The sequence below is a fragment of the Salvelinus sp. IW2-2015 genome, linkage group LG23, assembly GCF_002910315.2.
Source record: "Salvelinus sp. IW2-2015 linkage group LG23, ASM291031v2, whole genome shotgun sequence".
NCBI lineage: Eukaryota > Metazoa > Chordata > Actinopteri > Salmoniformes > Salmonidae > Salvelinus > Salvelinus sp. IW2-2015.
The window spans coordinates 29,362,298-29,384,821 of NC_036863.1; the positions used below are offsets into that span (position 1 = coordinate 29,362,298).

The 22,524-nt window shown below is 43.5% G+C and overlaps 2 protein-coding genes and 1 non-coding gene across 3 annotated transcripts; all 3 read left to right on the forward strand.

The window, feature by feature from the left end:
- Positions 1-662: 662 nt before the first annotated feature.
- On the forward strand, positions 663-6,798 carry LOC111950273 (protein disulfide-isomerase A3). The gene is made up of 12 exons (XM_023967713.2): positions 663-1,829; positions 2,413-2,491; positions 2,813-2,930; positions 3,014-3,121; positions 3,267-3,396; positions 3,563-3,802; positions 4,265-4,447; positions 4,532-4,640; positions 4,724-4,852; positions 4,945-5,024; positions 5,122-5,179; positions 5,300-6,798. Exons 1-12 carry the CDS (start codon positions 1,672-1,674, stop codon positions 5,387-5,389), a joined length of 1,482 nt encoding a protein of 493 aa, XP_023823481.1. The 5' UTR covers positions 663-1,671; the 3' UTR covers positions 5,390-6,798.
- A 106-nt stretch (positions 6,799-6,904) lies between these two features.
- On the forward strand, positions 6,905-11,387 carry LOC111950286 (T-complex protein 1 subunit gamma-like). The gene is made up of 14 exons (XM_023967752.2): positions 6,905-7,278; positions 7,854-7,915; positions 8,022-8,072; positions 8,168-8,230; positions 8,342-8,438; positions 8,701-8,818; positions 8,908-9,094; positions 9,228-9,377; positions 9,497-9,629; positions 9,734-9,815; positions 9,921-10,101; positions 10,287-10,532; positions 10,619-10,750; positions 11,086-11,387. Exons 1-14 carry the CDS (start codon positions 7,251-7,253, stop codon positions 11,179-11,181), a joined length of 1,626 nt encoding a protein of 541 aa, XP_023823520.1. The 5' UTR covers positions 6,905-7,250; the 3' UTR covers positions 11,182-11,387.
- LOC111951226 (small nucleolar RNA SNORA15) lies at positions 10,844-10,979 on the forward strand. The gene has a single exon (XR_002875586.1). It is a non-coding gene; the product is annotated as a small nucleolar RNA SNORA15 (small nucleolar RNA).
- Positions 11,388-22,524: the final 11,137 nt, after the last annotated feature.

The following is a 22,524-nucleotide window of genomic DNA, read 5'->3' on the forward strand; positions in this document are numbered from 1 at the left end:
GGACTAGGAAAGTTGTTTGAAATGTTTGGACCAAGTTTACAGGTAACGTTTTAGATAATTTGTAGTCATGTTGGGCGAGTTGGAACCAGTGTTTTTTTWWATCAAATGCACCAAATAAATTGACATTTTGGGGATATAACGACGGAATTTATCGAACAAAAGGACCATTTGTGATGTTTATGGGACATTTGAGTGCCAACAGAAGATCTTCAAAGGTAAGGCATGAATTATATCGTTATTTCTGGGTTTTGTGTCGCGCCTGGCGGGTTGAAATATGATTGTCATGTGTTTGTATGATGGGGTGCTGTCCTCAGATAATCGCATGGTTTGCTTTTGCTGTAAAGCCTTTTTGAAATCTGACACRGTGGCTGGATTAACAAGAAGTTAAGCTTTAATTTGGTGTATTGCACTTGTGATTTTATGAAAGTTAAATATTTTTAATAATTTAATTTGAATTTCGCGCTCTGCAATTTCACTGGATGTTGTTCCRCTAACGGAACGTCTAGCCGTAACGGGTTTTAAGGAGTGATAATCCTCTTTGGGCTACAGGGAGGCTGACCATGTCATTCTAACCACCTGTCAGCAGCAAGGTGCCAATCAGAGTACTTTCCAGGCAATTTCCACCCAACTTGGCAATAAGACACTCAATGAGGTGAAGGTTGTTTTTTGTAACCAAACTATAAAAGATCCAACAGTAATGCACTTGTTGAAAAGTCTTGGCTTGTGAAATGAACCCTAGTCTACTGACTGCTTTACCTCTCTCCTGTCCAGGTGTCTCGGTGGTTTCGGGACCTGATACACCTGTTCCGCACCGCTGCCTGCCAGTTCAATTTAGAGGACGAAACTATGACCACTGAACAGCAGACAGTCACAGACAAGGAGCAGGACTGAACTGGACAGAACCAACCCAAAAAGGACAGAACCAAGACACTTCAAAGGAGAGGAGCAGAGAGGATACTTGTGACTGCAGTATATTCATACCACATATAAACTATTCCAGAAACCAGTTCAAGGCTGGTGAAATCTGGAMGCAACGTTGAGGGCTTATGACCACTCTTAATAAACTCATATCAGAATCACCTGTGCCTTCACTGAGCTGAAGCAACACCAGCAGCTCGAAAGATGACAGCTTTTCAAGTTTACCATAACCAATTTTAAACAGTGAGCACTGTGTAACTGTACATCACTAATTTATTGAAATAAATACACCCTTTGTCTTAGTTATCACTCAAATGCACTACTGAGGGACTAGGGAACATAGTCTCTTAGTGTGGCAAAAGTTGTATAAATACTATAAATAGACAATTGGGGTTTAGTCCAGGAATGTACATGTTTTGTTTACTTTTTTYTCTCCAATTCCCTGAGTTGTGCATTTATGGCACAATATTGGAAATATGAACGGTAATAATACCTGTACAAGAGTTATATATTTTATAYCAARTTAACGTAATTTATCCGTTTGCCTTTTTGATGAATTCCTTTCGTTTATGAGAAATGTTGTAAGAGTTCAATCTCCAAGGCGCACATCTAGACGTCTACTAGACCCACACAGATRTTCTTGGTCACGTCACAGCTCTACTATACTCACTCCCACCCGGCAGTGAGAGGTAGTGAAAAGCAGAGGATATCAGCTACAGTATATCGCTATTGGGAGCACTTAATTCTGCTGAGATGGGTACCTTGGGTCCATTTCGCATGTTCTTGCTTTTTGCGTTGGCTCAGCAGAACGTCTTTGTAGCCGCCAGCGACGTGCTCGAGCTCGGGGATTCTGATTTCGATTATACGGTAGCAGAGTACGAGACTGTGCTGGTAGAGTTCTTCGCGCCTTGGTAAGCAGTGTTATAGCTAGCTTTTTAGCTAATTCATTAGCATGCAAGAAACGACAGCCATCTAAACATGTATAGTAAATATAAATAAATTCCTGATTTTAATATCTATTATACCGCACACTGTTGTAGATTAACTATTTGCATTTAGAACTGCAGCTAACGTTAGCCGATAAAACTGTCTTACTCTCTAGCTCGCTATCTTGACTCTGTGTCTGCTCAACTCAAACTAACAGTGTTAGATTATTATTTTCGCCATAAACAGTGCATACTAATTATAGCTAGATATATCGTGTTAGCTATTACACTACCAGTTCACTTCTGAGAGTGAACTGACACTAAATCACGTTAGCTATAATTGGATATAGTTGGCTATAATTGGAGTCATGACTTGAGTCAGTGCATTCTGCTCTGACATATTTGAGTAGTGGATTATGACTAGGCTAGGTCTCTCTTATACATTTTTCTGAGCCACCTGATATCTCAGCTGTCACACTATTGCCTCTAGCATTTTTCCCATGTGACATTTTATTATTCTCTTCCTTTTCTTTGTATGGCGCCTCCCTTCATCTCATCTCTCTTTCAGGTGTGGTCACTGCCAGCAACTAGCCCCAGAATATGAAACTGCAGCAACAAAACTAAAAGGGACAGTGTCTTTAGCTAAAGTGAGTATACTAGTTTGTCAACACACATACCCCAAAGGATGCATTGTATTTCCTTGCATTCAGATTAGTTACAATCCATTTGTTCAAAATGTGTAACTTTACACTTTTTTCAACAGTTTTTGTTCCACAGGATTGGTATTGCTTTAAAATGTGGGGGTCAACTGTACATGATAGCTGTGTCACTTCTCTTATATTTTTGTTGGTGAATTGAGATCAGTTCCCACAGTAACTTTAACATCAGGGCTGCTTCTGCATACCACCACTCTGAATGCACTGCTATTTAACGGTATATTGATAAATGGTTTCTGTAATTYCCCCCAGGTAGACTGCACAGTGAACTCTGAGACGTGTGGACGTTTTGGGGTCAATGGGTACCCYACACTCAAAATCTTCCGCAATGGAGAGGACTTTGCTGCTTATGATGGACCCAGGAGTGCAGGTGGCTACTTTAAAATCATTGCTGTTCTGTTTTGTGTTTTAGTGTATGCAWGACTCATCTAATGTTGTCCCATGTTCCCATAGATGGCATTGTGAGCTACATGAAAAAACAGGCAGGTCCCAGTTCCGTTCCTCTGCACAATGAGAGAGACCTGGATGCATTCGTCAACAATTTTGAAGCCAGTGTAGTTGGTGAGTTCACTTTATTAATCACAGCCAAGTATAGATCCTTTAGTCTATTGAAATAAAGCAATTGCATACATTTTTTTGTTTTTTAAAAAAATTATATTTTTTGTGAACTATTTGAGTGACTTATATTCTCCCTCCCTGCTGTCAGGTTTTTTCTCAGGTGCTGACAGCTCTCAGATGGCTGAGTTTCTGAAGGCATCTAGTGCCATGAGAGACAGCCACCGCTTTGCCCACACTGCAGACCTGAGCCTGGGCCTCAAACACGGTGTGGAATCAGAGTATGTGCTGTAGCTCCCCTTACATATAATCCCACCTGGGTTCTGAACCTTCTGCCCTCTGGTCACTAGACTATGAGGGCACATTAGTTGGATATGACATCATAGATTATTGCCAAGTAGTAGTACCTYATAATGATGTCACAATCCTCGTGTCTCTCTTAACCAGCACGGTGGTGCTCTTTCGGCCCCCACGACTCAACAGCAAGTTTGAGGACAGCTTGGTCAAGTCTGATGAGGCTGTCTCGACCGCCTCTCTCCGTCAATTCATCAGAGATAATGTGTTTGGGCTGTGCCCCCATCTGACTGTTGAGAACAGAGAGAACATGAGGGGACGGGACTTGCTGGTGGCCTACTACGACGTGGATTACCTCCGCAACATCAAGGGCACCAACTACTGGAGGAACAGGTGAGAGCTGCTCTCCTTTCAGAATCACCTTTATTCGCCAATTACATTTACACATACCTGGAATTTGACTCAGTGAAATGGTGCTGCCATCTATAGACAATATACAGATAGAGGAATTTGCACAAAGTCTACATACAATATAAATAAGTAAGCAAAGAACTCTACATTATATGCTGATTTACAGTAAGGATATACAATTTACAGTAGGAATTTGTCAATCTATGCACAGGGAGGGATGCTACCGTGACGTGTATATGTAGTGTTGTGCAGAGGTGTACAAAGTGCAATTGCAGTATAGTTTTAGGTTTTACAGAATGATGATGGCATGGTGCAAAGTCACATAGTCCCTATGAACCTGATGGTGAGGGCCACAGCACGGGGGRAAAAACTGCTCTTACCTGATACCTTCCTCACTCTTTTTCTCTCTCCATCACTCTTTCACTACCCCTTCTCTCTCCCTAGGGTGATGAAAGTGGCCACTCAGTTCCAGTCTCAGGGGCTGAGTTACGCTGTGGCCAACAGGGCTGAGTTCCAGGAAGAGCTGGAGGAGGAGTTTGGCCTGGGGCCGTCCGACGGGGGAGAGCTGCCTCTCATCACCATCAGGAACAGGGAGGGCCACAAGTACAGCATGCAGGAGGAGTTCACGTGAGTTACAATAACACATGACCATCACAGACCCTTATGCAGTCTAGCCAGCTTTCACACTGCTCATCTGTCCGTCCGTTGCAGACGGGACGGGAAATCCCTGGAGAGGTTCTTGGAGGACTACTTTGCTGGTAAACTGAAGAGGCAGGTCAAGTCAGAGGCTGCTCCCGAAAACAACGACGGCCCAGTCAAGGTGTGCGGAATAGAACCAACAAACGTTTGTCGCTTTCAAAAATGTTAGGAAGACATTTAAACAAAACCCTTTTGCCKCTGYAGGTGGTGGTGGCRGACAACTTTGAGGAGATAGTGAACAACCCTTCCAAGGACGTACTGGTGGAGTTTTATGCACCCTGGTGTGGACACTGCAAAAGCCTGGAGCCAAAATACACAGAGCTTGGGGAACAGGTGAGGTTCACATCTGCAAGTGTTGCTTAGCTGGTTTTGAAAGTTACAAACCATCATCCAGATGCTCATTATTTTTTTATTCTTCATTACAGTTGTCTGCCGACACCCACATTGTTATAGCAAAGATGGATGCCACTGCTAACGACGTTCCTCCATCCTACGATGTCCAGGGGTGAGCCTCTACTTATGTAGTTTGATTTTTGTCTATTGTCTATGTCTACTACTCTGTAATCTGCTATTTTAATCTCATCTGTTGTTGTTCTTCCCAGTTTCCCCACTATTTTCTTCGTCCCAGCAGGACAGAAGGACCAGCCTCGGAAATACGAGGTTAGRCTACAACACCACTTTTCCTCCTCCAAAGGACATGGATTAAATAACACKTAATGCTCTGTAATCAATATTCTGATACATTCCTTCACGSTTTTAACCATCCGTATCTGTCAATAGGGTGGCCGTGAGGTGAATGATTTCCTCCGCTATCTGAAGGAGGAGGCCACACATCCCCTTGTCCTGGGCACTGCCAGAGAAGACTTGTGAGAGCGCAATTGAGAGAAAGAAAGAAATGAAATGAACTATGAGGGAGAAAAAGGAGCCACCCATTGCAGCCCACAGTTTCAGACCAGAAGATCTCCTACCTTACCAGCAACACTGAATACTAATAACATAGAGGACTTCTAAATTAAAAAATCAGCAGTTTTTTCTTGGAACTTCAAAAGAGTAATGTTCTCAATGTGAGAGGATGGAGCATCTGCAAGCACAYGTGCAGATTGGCTTTGCCATTAAACTGGTAACTTGATGGTTGCGATTTAATATTCCCAAGAAAGGCATCTAGTGTAGCATCCTTGACTCTGAGTAAGGTACCTCAGTCAGACTACTGATAAATGTAGAAAATGAAGAATTATGTGCAACAGTKTTTGCGAAGTTGCTTACAGGTACAAAGAAAAAAGTGTCTGCTAAGCAAATAGGTAAAAATTTAATCAAATACTGATCCAGGGGCCTCCCGAATGGCGCAGCGGTCTAAGGCACTGAGGCGTCACTACAGACCCGGGTTCGATCCCGGGCTGTATCACAAACGGCCGTTATCGGGAGTCCCATAGGGCGGCGCCCAATTGTCCCAGCGTCGTCCGGGTTATGGGAGGGTTTGGCCGGGGGGCTTTACTTGGCTCAACGCGCTCTAGCGACTCCTTGTGGCTGGCCGGGTGCCTGCAGGCTGATCTCGGTTGTCAGTTGAACGGTGTTTCCTCCGACACAATGGTGCGGCTGGCTTCCGGGTTAAGCAAGCGGGTGTTAAGAAGCGTGCTTCGGAGGATGCATGATTCAACCTTCGCCTCCTGAGCCCGTTGGGGAGTTGCCGCGATGAGGGAGAAAAGGGGGGTAAAAGGGACCGAGTTTGGGAAACTGATTTAGCAGACACTTATCCATTTTTGTGTGAAAATAGGGTGAAGACTACTGAAGCACTATGGACAGGCTTAGATTTCAGTTTGACTTTTATGYCAAGCATCTCACCTGCTCTTCTTGAGGAGCGGCAACCTTAAAGTTTGAAATGTCCCCTCATTGTACTGAATTTATCACATTGAACTCCATTTGATTTTTACTTACTATAATACACTCCATCACTCTATTTTGTTTTGTGTTACATACACAATATATCACATAATCCACATGTTAGTACGTTTTATTAGACATCTGTTTATTTGTTATCAAATTACAGTGATATTTATTGGTATTATTTATTTTTCATGTAACTATACATTCTATCAGCTAGCCCCTCTTCTGAGATTAATGTTTTACATCAAATTTGACTGTTACATCTCATTTAGCTTTTTATTTGTGTAACTACTGAAATAATTTGAGGTTTCTTACATGAAAAGAGAGTTATCAACTTGAAGATCGGGCAATGTCCAATGCATGTGTATTATTTGATAAATAACAAAGACGTCACAGAATGGGCTTGTTTCTTTCTGGACTACATATCCCAAAATRCAATACATGCGCGTGTAACAGTGATGAAGGTTATACGGAATTATGCACTGCCCACAGTTCCGTTAAGAGCACCAAATGGTCAGGCTAGTAAATGTAGTTAAACGTTTGAAGATACAGGTAGCTTTAAGACTTCATGCACATAATTKATACCACAGAGCTATTAATTTATTGGGTTTCTATATATATGTACTGCGACATTTGATTTGATAGGGTAATCATACGAGGAAAACAATATTAACTTGAAGATAGCGCCCACTGGMGACTTCCTCTTTCGTAGTCACGCAGATTGGGTTGTACGGCTGTTCATCAAAATTTCCTCGTCCTTAATTGGTCAKTTTTTGCCCAGCCACAAACAAGCCTTTCCTTTGCTGCGTTTGAGAACTTGGTAGCCGGTTGATCAACGCACGCTGCCAAAATGATGGGAAGACCAATCGTCGTGTTGAGTGAGTGATTTAAAAAAAAGTTACAACATTTATCAATTATTTAAATTACAGAAGTGTTTTAAGTGTATTTTGCTACATTTGTGAGCTTTTTCATTCATGCGATGTGATGCCCCGGGTTCGGGCCTAGCTAGCCGGTGATGTCTCGGAGTTGTGATAGTCATGCTGCGTAGTTAGCGGAACAATCAACAATAAACTTTTATCCAATTTGGGGAATAAATAGGGATGCTGTTCTGCTAGCGTTCTATTTGGTAATGGTAATTTTTAATGGATGCTAGTTTGCTATCTGCCTTACTAGCTAGATTTAAGGTGAGCTATTTCTCTGGTGTCTCCTCGTTTTTGGGGATGGGCTCAGTATCTGGTTCGGGGCAGTGGCAAAACGGTAGCTAACGATGGTGCAGACAATCTTGCAAATGTAAGTTMAGAAAAATACTATTAACTATACACTTATTGGCCTACAATTTGTCAGTCACGTTGCCAAATACACTGTACAAACCGCAGCATCATGGTCAGTCATTTTGAGCGTCGGCCAAGTTAAGAGACCCTCTGTCACTACCTCAATTATCTTCTCTCTTCAGGCCAGAATATGAAAAGAGAGTCTGGACGCAAGGTTCAGAAAGGGAACATCGGTGCAGCAAAGGTAAAGATGACACACCTCTCCGACTTCCCATTACCACATAATTTTCTTTCTGACTTTTGTTTAAACATGAGAAATTCCTGCAGCCTTACGAAGTCTAATTTTACAGGCAATAGCAGATGTCATCAGAACATGCCTGGGACCAAGAGCCATGATGAAGGTTTGTACCAAGACACAATTCCTGGCCCTTAGATACTTAAATCCTAAAGTGATGCCAAAATAGAACTGTCTTAACCGTTCCCCATCTATTAACAGATGCTGCTAGACCCCATGGGTGGCATTGTCATGACCAACGATGGCAACGCCATCCTCCGAGAGGTGAGGTTTCTGCACTACATTTCCCATCAGCACACTTGCACTGCTTTGGAAGATGGTGAATGTAAACAAATTCAGGTCTGTTCAAGTTACCTTTCCTGTAAACAAACACAGATCCAAGTGCAGCACCCGGCAGCCAAGTCCATGATTGAGATCAGCCGCACCCAGGATGAGGAGGTGGGAGACGGCACCACGTCAGTCATCATCCTTGGTAAGTSGCCTGGTAGTGGAAGTATTTCATTTCACTCCATTGACATGGAAATGACTGAGATCCAGTCAACTTCTTCAACATTATGAATGTTGTCTTTTCAGCTTCAGGCTATTTAGGATTGGATGTTGTGGCACTCCTACTCTGAGAGGGCCATGTTGATTCTTATGCATCATCAATCGTCCTCTAAGCTATTGTACTGAGTGTGCACATTTTAAAACAGCTCTTGGTTAACATTCCTTTTCAATCTTTGGTCTGGCTCTAGCTGGAGAGATGCTGTCTGTAGCAGAGCAGTTCCTGGAGCAGCAGATGCACCCTACAGTCATCATTAGTGCCTACAGACACGCCCTGGACGACATGCTCGACATGCTCAAAGACATCAGGTATAGATTGCATTCACCTACACACTCAATTCTCCCTCGCWAACTTTTACACTCCGTTCTATTGACCGACTGTCTTTGTTCCCTCCCAGCACCCCGGTGGATGTGAATGACAGGGCACAGATGCTGAAGATCATCAACTCTGCCATCTGCACCAAGGCCTTGAGCCGTTGGTCTACCATGGCGTGTAATATTGCCCTGGATGCTGTGCGCACYGTGGAGTTGGAGGAGCACGGACGCAAGGAAATCAACATTAAGCTGTACGCCAAAGTGGAGAAGGTAAGCTTTAACGTTTGCGTGTATGCGTTAAATGTCTTGCAGTTACAAGATTGACATCAGTGACAAAGGTGTGGTCATTGGGAAAATGACACACCAGGTTGGTTGATTCCTCGTGGTTTTGCCATGGTTATAGGTGCCTGGTGGCTTCATTGAGGACTCATGTGTGCTAAAAGGTGTGATGGTCAACAAGGACGTCACTCACCCCCGCATGCGCAGAATGATCAAGAACCCCCGCATCATCCTGCTGGACTGCTCCCTGGAGTACAAGAAGGGCGAGAGCCAGGTATTGAAAACGCGTGTACAGTCATCCACACATGCGCACAAATGCATTACCAGCACACAYATGCAGTATAAGCATAACAGTAGCAGGTACTAGCCAATAAATGTTGTGTTCCTATGCAGACTGACATTGAGATCACACGTGAGGAAGACTTTTCCAGGATCCTTCAGATGGAGGAAGAGTATATCCAGACGATTTGTGAAGACATCATCCGCCTCAAGCCAGACCTCATCTTCACTGAGAAGGGCATCTCAGGTACTAAGCAMACACTATGTAAAATTCTCTAGAAACTGCTCTTAATCCTCCAAAGCTCCCCCTGCACTGACCAGAGAAACTAATCTCTCCACTCATCTCCCCAGACCTGGCACAGCACTATCTGATGAAGGCCAACATCACAGCCATCCGCCGTGTCAGAAAGACTGACAACAACCGCATTTCAAGGTAAGGTCCATTCCACAAAGTATTCTGAAGATGTGATGACTATTAATCCTTTTAAATTGTCTGTTAACTGACTATTAACGCTGATATCATTATCCTCTTTCTCAGGGCATGTGGGGCTCGCATCGCCAGCCGTACAGACGAGCTGCGTGAGGAGGACGTGGGAACCGGCGCCGGCCTGTTTGAGATCAAGAAGATTGGAGACGAGTACTTCACCTTCGTCACAGAGTGCAAAGACCCCAAAGCCTGCACCATCCTGCTGAGAGGAGCCAGCAAAGAGATMYTGGCTGTACGTAACAAGTTACCCCTCATGCACAAWRAWWWKKKMARRMKKYYYCSKTWMSGSMRRARSMRSYYMWTTTYMRGSMRRMCSWWAMMMARMMGGRWKRWWTKRWYCYYMWKGKWWKCYYWYWMYSYYMAWKSYTYMWTKKKGRWMCMAAMMMRKKKTKRWKWRTGTSTYTCTCTGTCCCTCAGGAGGTGGAGCGTAACTTGCAGGATGCMATGCAGGTGTGTCGTAAYGTGCTACTGGACCCATCTCTACTCCCTGGAGGMGGGGCGGTGGARATGGCTGTGTCCAAGAGGCTGATGGAGCGTTCCAAGACCCTGACYGGGGTGGAGCAGTGGCCCTACCGTGCCGTGGCCCAGGCCCTGGAGGTTATCCCCCGTACACTCATCCAAAACTGTGGAGCCTCCACCATCCGCGTGCTCACCTCTCTCAGGGTACGTGTGGTTACTCTAAAATATGCACCTTTGTCATTTTGTTGGGCACAGCAGAATTGTTTTATTAATCTTACCCCCCTCTGTAGGCCAAGCACACCCTGGAGGCCTGTGCATCATGGGGTGTGAACGGAGAGACTGGCACCTTGGCAGACATGATGGAGCTTGGCATCTGTGAGCCGCTGGCTGTGAAGGCCCAGACTTACAAGACTGCTGTGGAGGTAAGAGGGGCCAATGGGCTGCTGTTGCAGATATATTTGACAAGAATATCACTTTCAACAAATGTTTGAATGTTTAAAAAAATATTGTAAARGGCATGGATGAATTCTGTGTTACTTTGTCTGTAGTGAATGCAGTCAGACACCATGCAAGAACATTTTCACTTCTACTACTCTAMAGGATGAGTGCTTCCCAGTGCCTTATCTCCTTCACATTAAAGTGAATACAATGAAACTCAAGAGCACATTTAGTCTATTTTTGTTTTATGATTTGAATAAACAGTCAAAGGTTTCAGTGAACCCCACTAATGTAATTTTGGTCTCTTCTTGCCTTTCAGACGGCCATCTTGCTGCTCCGCATTGATGACATTGTGTCTGGAATCAAGAAGAAAGGTGATGACCAGGCTGGAGGAGGAGGACAGGGAGCTGAGTGAAGATGGGKGGGAGGAAAGGAATGGGTTGGTAGACCAGTGGGCAAACAGACTGTGGTAGTGTAGAACAGCCTACTGTTCTCTTTTGGGATGCTATTTTCCAAAAAACATTGTTTGTCCTGGATTGTCAACCATGTATGTGTCTCAATAGTCAWGCGTACGCCGTAGCCATGTGTTTTTGATTTGCTATAAAATTCGAATCAAATGCTGTCTGACTCACTCAGTTCATTGTCTCTTGTCATGGCAGATTAAATAAGTATCTATCATGAGTATTGTTTATAGCACTGTAGTACCCAGTTAAAGTGAAAACAGGTTCTACTTTTTTGAGCCTTTTTAAGGTTAGGTTTCTCAACGGGCAACCGCCATAAAATATCCTCTTCAGCTTTATTAAAGTTAAATGCATGGGAAAAAAACATTGCATTTCACCACATATTGAAAAACAAGATCTGAGTACAGATAATAAAATATGACTTCTGGTTATGTCAAAAGGTTCTATTTTTATCTGGGCCATAACTCCCATCCCTGACTGTGTTGAATAGGCCTTTAAGGAAGTCATAAAACCCTGCAATAGGTCAACTTTTTTTACTGTTTAACTTAACAAAAATACAGTACCAGTCAAAGGTTTGGACACCTACTCATTCCAGGGTTTTTCTTTATTTCATTGTAGAATAATAGTGAAGACAACTATGAATCATGTAGTACCACAAATCAAAATATCGTCACCCTTTGCCTTGACARCTTTGCACACTCGGCATTCTCTCAACCAGCCTCATGAGGTAGTCCCATAGAATTAATTTCAATTAACAGGTTTGCTTTAAGTGTTTCTTATTTTAACATTTTTATGGAATTTCTTTCAATGTGTTTGAGCCAATCAGTTGTGACTAGGTAGGGGTGGTCATAAGGAAGCTAGCCCTATTTGGTTAAAGGCCAAGTCCATATTATGGCAAGAACCACTCAAATAAGCAAAGAGAAATGACAGTCCATTACTTTTCCATGAAGGTCAGTCAATATGGTAAATTTCAAGAACTTTGAAAGTTTCAAGTGCAGTAGCAAAAACCAAGCCCTATGATAAAACTGGCTCTCATGAGGACCGTCACAGGAAAGGAAGACCCAGAGTTACCTCTGCTGCAAAGGATAAGTTCATTAGAGTTACCAGCCTCAGAAATTGCAGCCCAAATAAATGCTTCAGAGTTCAAGTAACAGACACATCTCAACATCAACTGTTCAGAGGAGACTGTGTGAATTGGGCCTTCATGGTCGAATTGCTGCAAAGAAACCACTAAAGGACAATTAAAGACTGGCTTGGGCCAAGAAACATGAGCAATGGACATTAGACTGGTGGAAATATGTCCTTTGGTCAGATGAGTCCAAATGTGAGATTTTTGGTTCCAACTGCCGTATCTTTGTGAGACAGTGTAGGTGAATGGATCTGCATGTGTGGTTCCCACCGTGAAGCTTGGAGGAGGTGGTGTTGGGGTGCTTTGCTGGTGACACTCAGTGATTATTTCGAATTCAAGGCCCACTTAACCAGCATGGCTATCACCTAATACTGCAGTGATACGCCATCCCATCTGGTTTGGGACTATCATTTGTTTTTCCAACAGGACAATGACCCAACAACACACCTCCAGCTGTGTAAGGGCCATTTGACCAAGAAGGAGAGTGATGAAGTGCATCATATGACCTGGCCTCCACAATCACCTGGCCTCCACAATCACCTGACCTCAACCCAATTCAGATGGTTTGGGATGAGTTGGACCGCAGAGTGAAGGAAAAGTAGCCAGCAAGTGCTCAGCGTATGTGGGAACTCCTTCAAGACTGTTGGAAAAGCTGTCAAGGCAACGGGTGAAGATATTTTGATTTGTTAAAAACACTTTTGGTACTACATTATTTGATGTGTTATGTCATAGTTGTCTTCACTATTATTCTACAATGTAAAAAATAGTAAAACCCTTGTATTAGTAGGTGTGTCCAAACTTTTGACTGGTACTGTACGTGTCAACAGACCGTACAAGTGCATGGATTCCTGGGCTTCGTCTCTATACGCTGACCTGAGAGGACCATTCAAAGCAATATGAAGGGAGTCTTCTTTGTTGACTCATCTGGCCAGTGGCTCAGAATATGAGAAAAGGGAGCAATGAAATGCCATTTCAAGGTGTGCCTTTCCCTGCCCTGTACAGAAGCATATGGCAGCGTACCAAAAGCCTCAATACACCCTAATAAAAAAACGTCCCCTCATATTCCTTGATGGATACTTTTTAAAGCTTGTTCACCTACCAATGTAAAGGAGATGAGAAAACACTTGACCTGTTCTAGACATGAATTATATCTGCAACACTGAATATATCTGACCCAGATCTCCAGGATCAGGCCAGTAGAAACAGCGGAAGAGTGGTGTTGTCATCTCTGGGCTCTCTCTCCAGTCTCTGGGTCGATACCGCTGTCCAGCTCTGGAGAGAAAATCAGCACGTTACTCATCATTACAAAKCAATGAAGGTATTAGCATCTGTTAAATTTTTCCAAACTCTTCAACAGTGTGTGAGTATTTATCCTTTGATTTAGCTTTTTGAGCATGATATGACTTTTTAAAACSTACGCACCTGTGTCTGACACCGTTTAATTAAGGGGAAAAAAACTCAACAGACGGCACCCGCTGTTAAGTGTGTTGACTCACCCATGCTGGCCTCACTGGATGCTGCGGAGGGGAGGCGTCTGTGCTGGCAGGCAGGCTGGAGGTTGGGAACCAGAGGCCCTGGAGCCAGTACAGAGGATGGGGGGAGATTCATGACCCCCGTAATAGGAGCTTGGGGTCGAACCACCTCCATATCCACGGCTGCTCTCAGCGGAGGGCCAGAAAAAGGGACGTGATCAGTGATGTGAGAAGTACAAAGTATAAACTGAGCATACCAAACATTAGAAACACCTTCCTTGGACTCCATAAGGTGTCGAAAGCGATCCGCAGGGATGTGGGCCATGCCCGCTYCAATGCTTCCAAAAGWTGTGTCAAGTTGGCTGGATGTCCTTTGGGTACTGGRCTATTCTTGATACACATGGGAAACTGTTGAGCGTGAAAAACCCAGCAGTGTTGCAGTTGTTGACACAAACCGGTGCGCCTGACACATACTACCATACCCCATTCAAAGGCACTTAAATCTGTTGTCTTGCCCATTCACCCTCTGAATAGCACACATACACAATCCATGTCTCAAGGCATAAAAATATTGTTTTAACCTGTCTCCTCTTCATCTACACTAATTGAAGTGGATTTAAGGGATCATGGCTTTCACATKGATTCACCTGGGGTCTCATTTATAACCGTTGTGTAAATTTCACACTAAATATCTCTGTGTGTGGCATTTCTGAAAAGACTGAGCACGTACAAAAATAGAGATTTATAAACTTGGTGCATGCCATACCATACATACGCATCTTTCTGTTATAAATCAGACCCATCCTGAAAATGTGCACGTGAACATGCATTACAATTCTGCCTGAAAGGCCTCCCAAGTGGTGCAGTGGTCTAAGGCACAGCATCGCAATGCTTGAGGTGTCACTACAGACYCGGGTTCGATCCCAGGCTGTGTCACAGCAGGCCGTGACTGGGAGACCCATGAGGCGGCACACAATTGGCCCAGCGTCGTCAGGGTCAGTGGAGGGTTTGGCCGGTCGGGATTTCCTTGTCGCACCGCGCTCTAGTGACTCCTTGTGGCGGGCCGGGAGCCTGCGAGCTGACTTCGTGCACCTGCAAGCTGACTTCGGGTGCCTGCAAGCTGATTTCGGGTGCCTGCAAGCTGATTTCGGGTGCCTGCAAGCTGATTTCGCCAGTTGGACAGTGTTTCCTCCGACACATTGGTGTGGCTGGCTTCCGGGTTAAGTGAGCAGTGTGTCAAGAAGCCGTGTGGCTTGGCAGGGTTGTGTTTCGGAGGACGCATGGCTCCCGACCTTCRCCTCTCCCGAGTCCATAAGGGAGTAGCAGCGATAGGACAARACTGTAACTACCAATTGTGGAGAAAAGAGGGTAAAAAGTACATCAAAAACATTATACAAAAAATGTTGCCTGAAAAATGCCCATTCATGGTGACAATAGAGCCCTTATATTCTGTATACTTTGGAAGTATTAGAATTAACCCGAGGCAGTCTTCTAAAGGAAATAGCAATAGCAAACTGGATCAAATGTCTTTGTAGATGACGGCAGAATGTTAAACTTTTGCAGTGACATATGCTGTAAACCTAGTCTATCGGACAGACAAAAAGTTTATGAAAGACAACAATTGTAAATTGTGAATTATATTTAATAGGGCCTAATGTTTTGCATTGACTTTTTCTCAAACCTATGCTTATGCTGCACTRCCCAAATTCTGAAACATTGTCTGCTTACAGTGGTAGCCATACACACTTCAATGCAAAATATCAACAGTCTGTTCACCTGTATGTTATAAACCATGCTTCCTTCCTGATGCATTGAGCAAAATACTTTAAATAAAAGCGTATCTACTAGGGGGCCTCCCGGGTGGCGCAGTGGTCTAAGGCACTGCATCGCAGTGCTAGCTGTGCCACCAGAGACTCTGGGTTCGAACCCAGAGGTCCATGGGGCAACGCACAATTGGGAAGGTCCATGGGGCAACGCACAATTGGGGAGGTCCATGGGGCAACGCACAATTGGCCTAGTGTCGTCCGGGTTAGGGAGGGTTTGGCCGKTAGGGATGTCCTTGTCTCATCGCGCACTAGCGACTCCAGTGGCGGAGTGCACGCTGACCAGGTCGCTAGGTGTATGGTGCTTCCTCCGACACATTGGTGCGGCTGGCTTCCGGGTTGGATGCGCGCTGTGTTAAGAAGCAGTGCGGCTTGGTTGGGTTGTGTTTTGGAGGACGCATGGCTCTCGACCTTCGTCTCTCCCGAGCCAGTACGGGAGTTGTAGCGATGAGACAAGACAGTAACTACGAACAATTGGATACCACGAATTGGGGAGAAAAAGGGGGTATAAATAATAAAATTTTAAAAAGCGTATCTAATAGGCCCAATTGACCCTTTGCTGGCAAATTTGCTGGCAAATTCCCCTCCACTGGCAAAATCCCCTCACAATGATCTCAAACTGTGTTTTTAATACACATCACCTTGCTAATCAAGAAACTCTCTGGTATGTTGTAGTGGACTGTCATAACAATTGCRTCACAGGAACCTGGTAAAATGAAGGCTAGCCACTGGATGGCTGAATGCACTGTCAGCCAAAGTTAGGCTACTAACCACTTTTGGMGCTAAATAGTTCTCTCAAATCGACTCCTGATGTCGACAGCAGATGAGAGTTATATTCATAACATGGGTAACTGGGTAACTACCTAAGACTAGCTAGTACATAAAAACAAATATATATATATATTAACTCGCTAGCTGGCTAGTCTTCGCAACATTCGGTGGTCAATAAGACTGAGTTAATTAACAAACAATGTAACAAAACAGGCTCTGCATTTGAGGAATATAGGGCTGTCCCCGAGAAAAAATAATCTTGGTAGACCAAAAGTCATCTGTTCTTTTCGATCAATGGATTGGTCTCCCCAAAAGATTGTGTATTTTTTCATATACAGACACATCCTATGTGTTTTAATAAAATCAACTATATGCATTGAGCTTGTCTCATGCTTTAAGCGCACTGTTTGATGAAATAAGACACAAATGACTCAAGAGGGAGAAATCAAGATAACTAGAAGAAAAAAAACTTAACCTGGCCCGACCATCCTCCTGGCTTTTGTAGATTCTGCCATTACTCTCCTGAAGTTGCCGGTAATAGGCTACACGAGGAGTCTGCAACCTTTCTCAAATGCTAATACCGATCTGGTGCCAGTTATGGTTTTCATATGCACATTTTCGTGAAACAGTTTCATTTCATTTATATTCATATCTCAAAATCATTGCCATGTGGTTAATCAAAATTCTATCCAAATCTAAATGAAAATGATACAAATCTAWAAGGTAACTTCTATTGCCATATGTAAAAATAGCCTACATAAAGCCAACAAATAAAAACATTGCAGCCTGCAATTAGAAAATATCCTKATATAAATAAATATYCTATAAATCACATTGGCTAAGTATTGCYTCACTTCGCTGTGCRCCTCTCAAATTTTGTAACAATGCGTAGCGCTCCATATAGCTCTGCATTGACATGATTGGTTGAAGATAGGTCGGGGTGGAACGTCCTGTATAAACACAAACTCACTTCCTTGACAACAGCTCTGCTCTGCTAAGCGCATGAAGTATGAAAGCCCTGATGTCTGCAGAGGCTGCATCACAGTAAATGCTGTAAGGCCACTTCAGATGTCRGATTGACCATGCAAAGCCTTTGAGTCTCRGCCTCCGCAATGGATTGGTTCACWGAGATGACAGGAGTCTCGTGTGCCATACAAATAATATATATATACAGTGGGGAGAACAAGTATTTGATACACTGCCGATTTTGCAGGTTTTCCTACTTACAAAGCATGTAGAGGTCTGTAATTTTTATCATAGGTACACTTCAACTGTGAGAGACGGAATCTAACACAAAAATCCAGATAATCACATTGTATGATTTTTAAGTAATTCATTTGCATTTTATTGCATGACATAAGTATTTGACCACCTACCAACCAGTAAGAATTCCAGGCTCTCACAGACCTGTTAGTTTAAGAACTTTAAGAAGCCCTCCTGTTCTCCACTCATTATCTGTATTAACTGCACCTGTTTGAACTCGTTACCTGTATAAAAGACACCTGTCCACACACTCAATCAAACAGACTCCAACCTCTCCACAATGGCCAAGACCAGAGAGCTGTGTAAGGACATCAGGGATAAAATGTGAACCTGCACAAGGCTGGGATGGGCTACATGACAATAGGCAAGCAGCTTGGTGAGAAGGCAACAACTGTTGGCGCAATTATTACAAAATGGAAGATGTTCAAGATGACGGTCAATCACCCTCGGTCTGGGGCTCCATGCAAGATCTCACCTCGTGGGGCATCAATGATTATGAGGAAGGTGAGGTATCAGCCCAGAACTACACGGCAGGACCTGGTCAATGATCTGAAGAGAGCTGGGACCACAGTCTCAAGAAAACAATTAGTAACACACTACGCCGTCATGGATTAAAATCCTGCAGCGGCACGCAAGGTCCCCCTGCTCAAGCCAGCGCATGTCCAGGCCGTCTGAAGTTTGCCAATGACCATCTGGATGATCCAGAGAAGGAATGGGAGAAGGTCATGTGGTCTGATGAGACAAAAATAGAACTTTTTGGTCTAAACTCCACTCGCCATGTTTGGAGGAAGAAGAAGGATGAGTACAATCCCAAGAACACCATCCCAACCGTGAAGCATGGAGGGGAAACATCATTCTTTGGGATGCTTTTCTGCAAAGGGGACAGGACGACTGCACCGTATTGAGGGGAGGATGGATGGGCCATGTATCGCGAGATCTTGGCCAACAACCTCCTTCCCTCAGTAAGAGCATTGAAGATGGGTCGTGGCTGGGTCTTCCAGCATGACAACGACCCGAAACACACAGCCAGGGCAACTAAGGAGTGGCTCCGTAAGAAGCATCTCAAGGTCCTGGAGTGGCCTAGCCAGTCTCCAGACCTGAACCCAATAGAAAATCTTTTGGAGGGAGCTGAAAGTCCATATTGCCCAGCGACAGCCCCGAAACTTGAAGGATCTGGAGAAGGTCGTTATGGAGGAGTGGGCCAAAATCCTGCTGCAGTGTGTGCAAACCTGGTCAAGAACTACAGGAAACGTATGATCTCTGTAATTGCAAACAAAGGTTTCTGTCCAAATATTAAGTTCTGCTTTTCTGATGTATGAAATACTTATGTCATGCAATAAAATGCAAATCAATTACTTAAAAATCATACAATGTGATTTTCTGGATTTTTTTTGATTTTTTAGATTCCGTCTCTCGCAGTTGAAGTGTACCACTATGATAAAAATTACAGACCTCTACATGCTTTGTAAGTAGGAAAACCTGCAAAATCGGCAGTGTATCAAATACTTGTTCTTCCCACTGTATATACACGTATTTGCTATGGCTCAACTAAAAATTAAAAAATTGTATTGGTCACATACACATGATGTTATTGGGGCATGGCGAAATGCTTGTGTTTCTAGCTCCAACAGTGCAGTAATATCTAACAAGTAATATCTAACAATTTCACAACAATACACACAAATCTAAGGAATGTAATTAAGAATATATAAATATATGGATGAGCAGTAKAATAGAATAGAATACAGTATATACATATGAGATGAATAATGCAAAATATGTTAACATTATTAAAGTGACTTGTGATCCATTATTAAAGTGGCCAGTGATTTCAAGTCTTGTATATAGGCAGCAGCCTCTAATGTGCTAGTGATGGCTATTTAACAGTCTGATGGCCTTGAGATAGAAGCTGTTTTTCAATCTCTCGGTCCCAGCTTTGATGCACCTGTACTGACCTCGCCTTCTGGATGATAGCGGGGTGAACAGGCAGTGGCTTGGGTGGTTGTGGTCCTTGATGATCTTTTTGGCCTTCCTGTGACATCGGGTGGTGTAGGTACCCTGGAGGGCAGGTAGTTTTCCCCCGGTGATACGTTGGGCAGACAGCACCACCCTCTGGAGAGGTCTGCGGTTGCGGGCGGTGCAGTTGCCATACCAGGCGGTGATACAGCCCGACAGGATGCTCTCAATTGTGCATCTGTAGAAGTTTGTGATGGTTTTAGGTGCCAAGCCAAATTTCTTCAGCCTGTTGCGCCTTCTTCACCACACTGTCTGTGTGGGTGGACCATTTCAGTTTGTCAGTGGTGTGTACGCCGAGGAACTTGAAGCTTTCACCTTCTCCACTGTGGTCCCGTCAATGCGGATAGATGGATGCTCCCTCTGACGTTTCCTGAAGTCCACGATCAGCTCCTTTGTTTTGTTGACGTTAAGTGAGAGGTTATTTTCATGGCACCACACTTCCAGAGCCCTCACCTCCTCCCTGTAGGCTGTYTCGCCATTGTTGGTAATCAAGCCTACTACTGTTGTGTCGTCTGCAAACTTKATGAACTTGATGATTGAGTTGGAGGCGTGCGTGGCCACGCAGTCATGGGTGAACAGTGAGTACAGGAGGAGGCTATACCCTTGTGGGGACCCTGTGTTGAGGATCAGCGAAGTTKAATTGTTGTTTCCTACCTTCAGCACTTGGGGGCGGCCTGTCAGGAAGTCCAGGACCCAGTTGCACAGGGCGGGGTTCAGACCCAGGGCCTTGAGCTTAGTGATGAGCTTGGAGGGTACTATGGTGTTGAATGCTGAGCTATAGTCAATGAACAGCATTCTTGCATAGGTATTCCTCTTGTCCAGATGGGATAAGGCAGTGTGCAGTGCGATGGCGATTGCATCGTCTGAGGATCTATTGGGGCGGTAAGCAAGGCGATATGATCCTTGACYAGTCTCTCAAAGCATGATGACAGATGTCCCACCAGGGCGCGATAGTCATTTAGTTCAGTTACCTTTGCTTTCTTGGTTASAGGAGCAATGGTGGCCATCTTGAAGCATGTGGGGAGAGCACACTGGGATAGGGAGAGATTAAATATGTTTGCCCAAATTTTCTGGGGTGGGGCTTAGCGAAGGGTCAATTAAATGAGAGRTGCGCATGGTAATTTGTTGTAGGCTATGGATACTTCGGGAATATGAACCCATCATGGCCAGAAAAGGTGACACATTTATCCTGCATTGGTTATGAAAATATGGATTGTGTATAAATGCAATATTGTCTCCTCGAGAAATGTGAAAGTACAGTATTCAGAAGTAACCTACAACCACCTGTTCCACCGTTAATAAACTGCACTTTGGATCAGATGGCATAGAGCAAAATACTTGAAATAGCTTATCTATTTACTACTATGAAGTGGGTCCAATTCAACCAGAGATGGGACGAATGGTATCCTTGTTGTAGACCTATGCTACCTCATGAGTATGAAAACATCACAGAAAAGGTGAGGAATTTATTATGCAWTGATCATGGAAATTAAATAAATAATAGCTTTGGAAATAAATGGCTATTTCTAATTATTTTCAAATGCAAAAACAAACTAAATAGATTTCTCTCTTCTCACTAAGGGCAAATGATTGCATCTTGTTATTAACCTGTTTAACCTGTTCATATCCTCCATTTGCAGAAAATACTAATCTACTTGCCTGCTTGCAATGCAGTACTTCAACTACTATAAACTGTGCTTACGCATGATCTAAAGTTTGTGGGAAGGTGAGCACATTTTCATGTCAAGTTCAGTTTTTATAAATGCCAACTTTTGTGTGAAAACTGGCACACGCATGTTTAATTTCCATAATCATTACATAATAAATTCCTCACCTTCTCTGTGATGATTTMATACTCGAGGTAACATAGGCCTTTTATTTTGTATTCTTTTTTTACTTCAGTTTATTTTAGTAAATACTTTCTGAACACCTTTTTTCTCAAAACTGCATTGTTGGTTAAGGGCTTKTAAGTAAGCATTTCACTGTTGTATTCGGCGCACGTGACAAATCAAATTTGATTTGATTTTTTATTTGATTTGGGGTCTATTTTGTACATTCACAAGGTTTATAAAATGAGGCCCCTGGTCAGTCTGTCATGAAAAGAGCAGTTGTTCTTAATGTTTTGTATACTCAGTGTATGGCTCTGTGAAGCACTTCCCAACAGCGTACATTCTTCCTTACTTCAACAAAACAATCCCTGATGTGACAAGCTAAATAGGTGAGAGCAATGTTCCCAAAATATTGCTCCCATTTATAATAGGATTATCAGCGAGATCGAGAGAGGTAACTTCTAATACTAATAATAACCAGTAACTACCATAKCAAGGCTCCTGATAAAGGAGGTCAGTTAACTATTAGCCTTTGGAGACCATTCAACAAGACATTTGGAAAGATGGCCATGCKAGTGTTTTAATGGTCTTACCAATAGGGTCCTGTGATTGGTGGGGACGGTAAATAGACTGATAGGAGGGAGGGAGGGGCTCTACATAGATGGTGCTGATAGGTCYGGTTTTGGATGCAGAAATGTGGTGCTTACTGAAGTCTCCCCAACACACCCCACCACCAGCCGAAGATGTGGCTGTAACATCTGCCAAATGGAAAAAGTTAAAAGACAATTAGGCCTAAGTATCAATACTCTGAAGTGATTTCCTCTCCTTATCTAATTTCCTTCATCTGCACTGATGTGAAATAACTGGACTGGTGAAAGCAATTTTCAGTAGATAGCTTAATAAACRATTGTACTTCAAATGATTGTCAGATCAGTCCAGCTGAAGGAGAGCAGGAAGCATGCAGGAAGCCTTTTTACACTGCTGACATGCACAC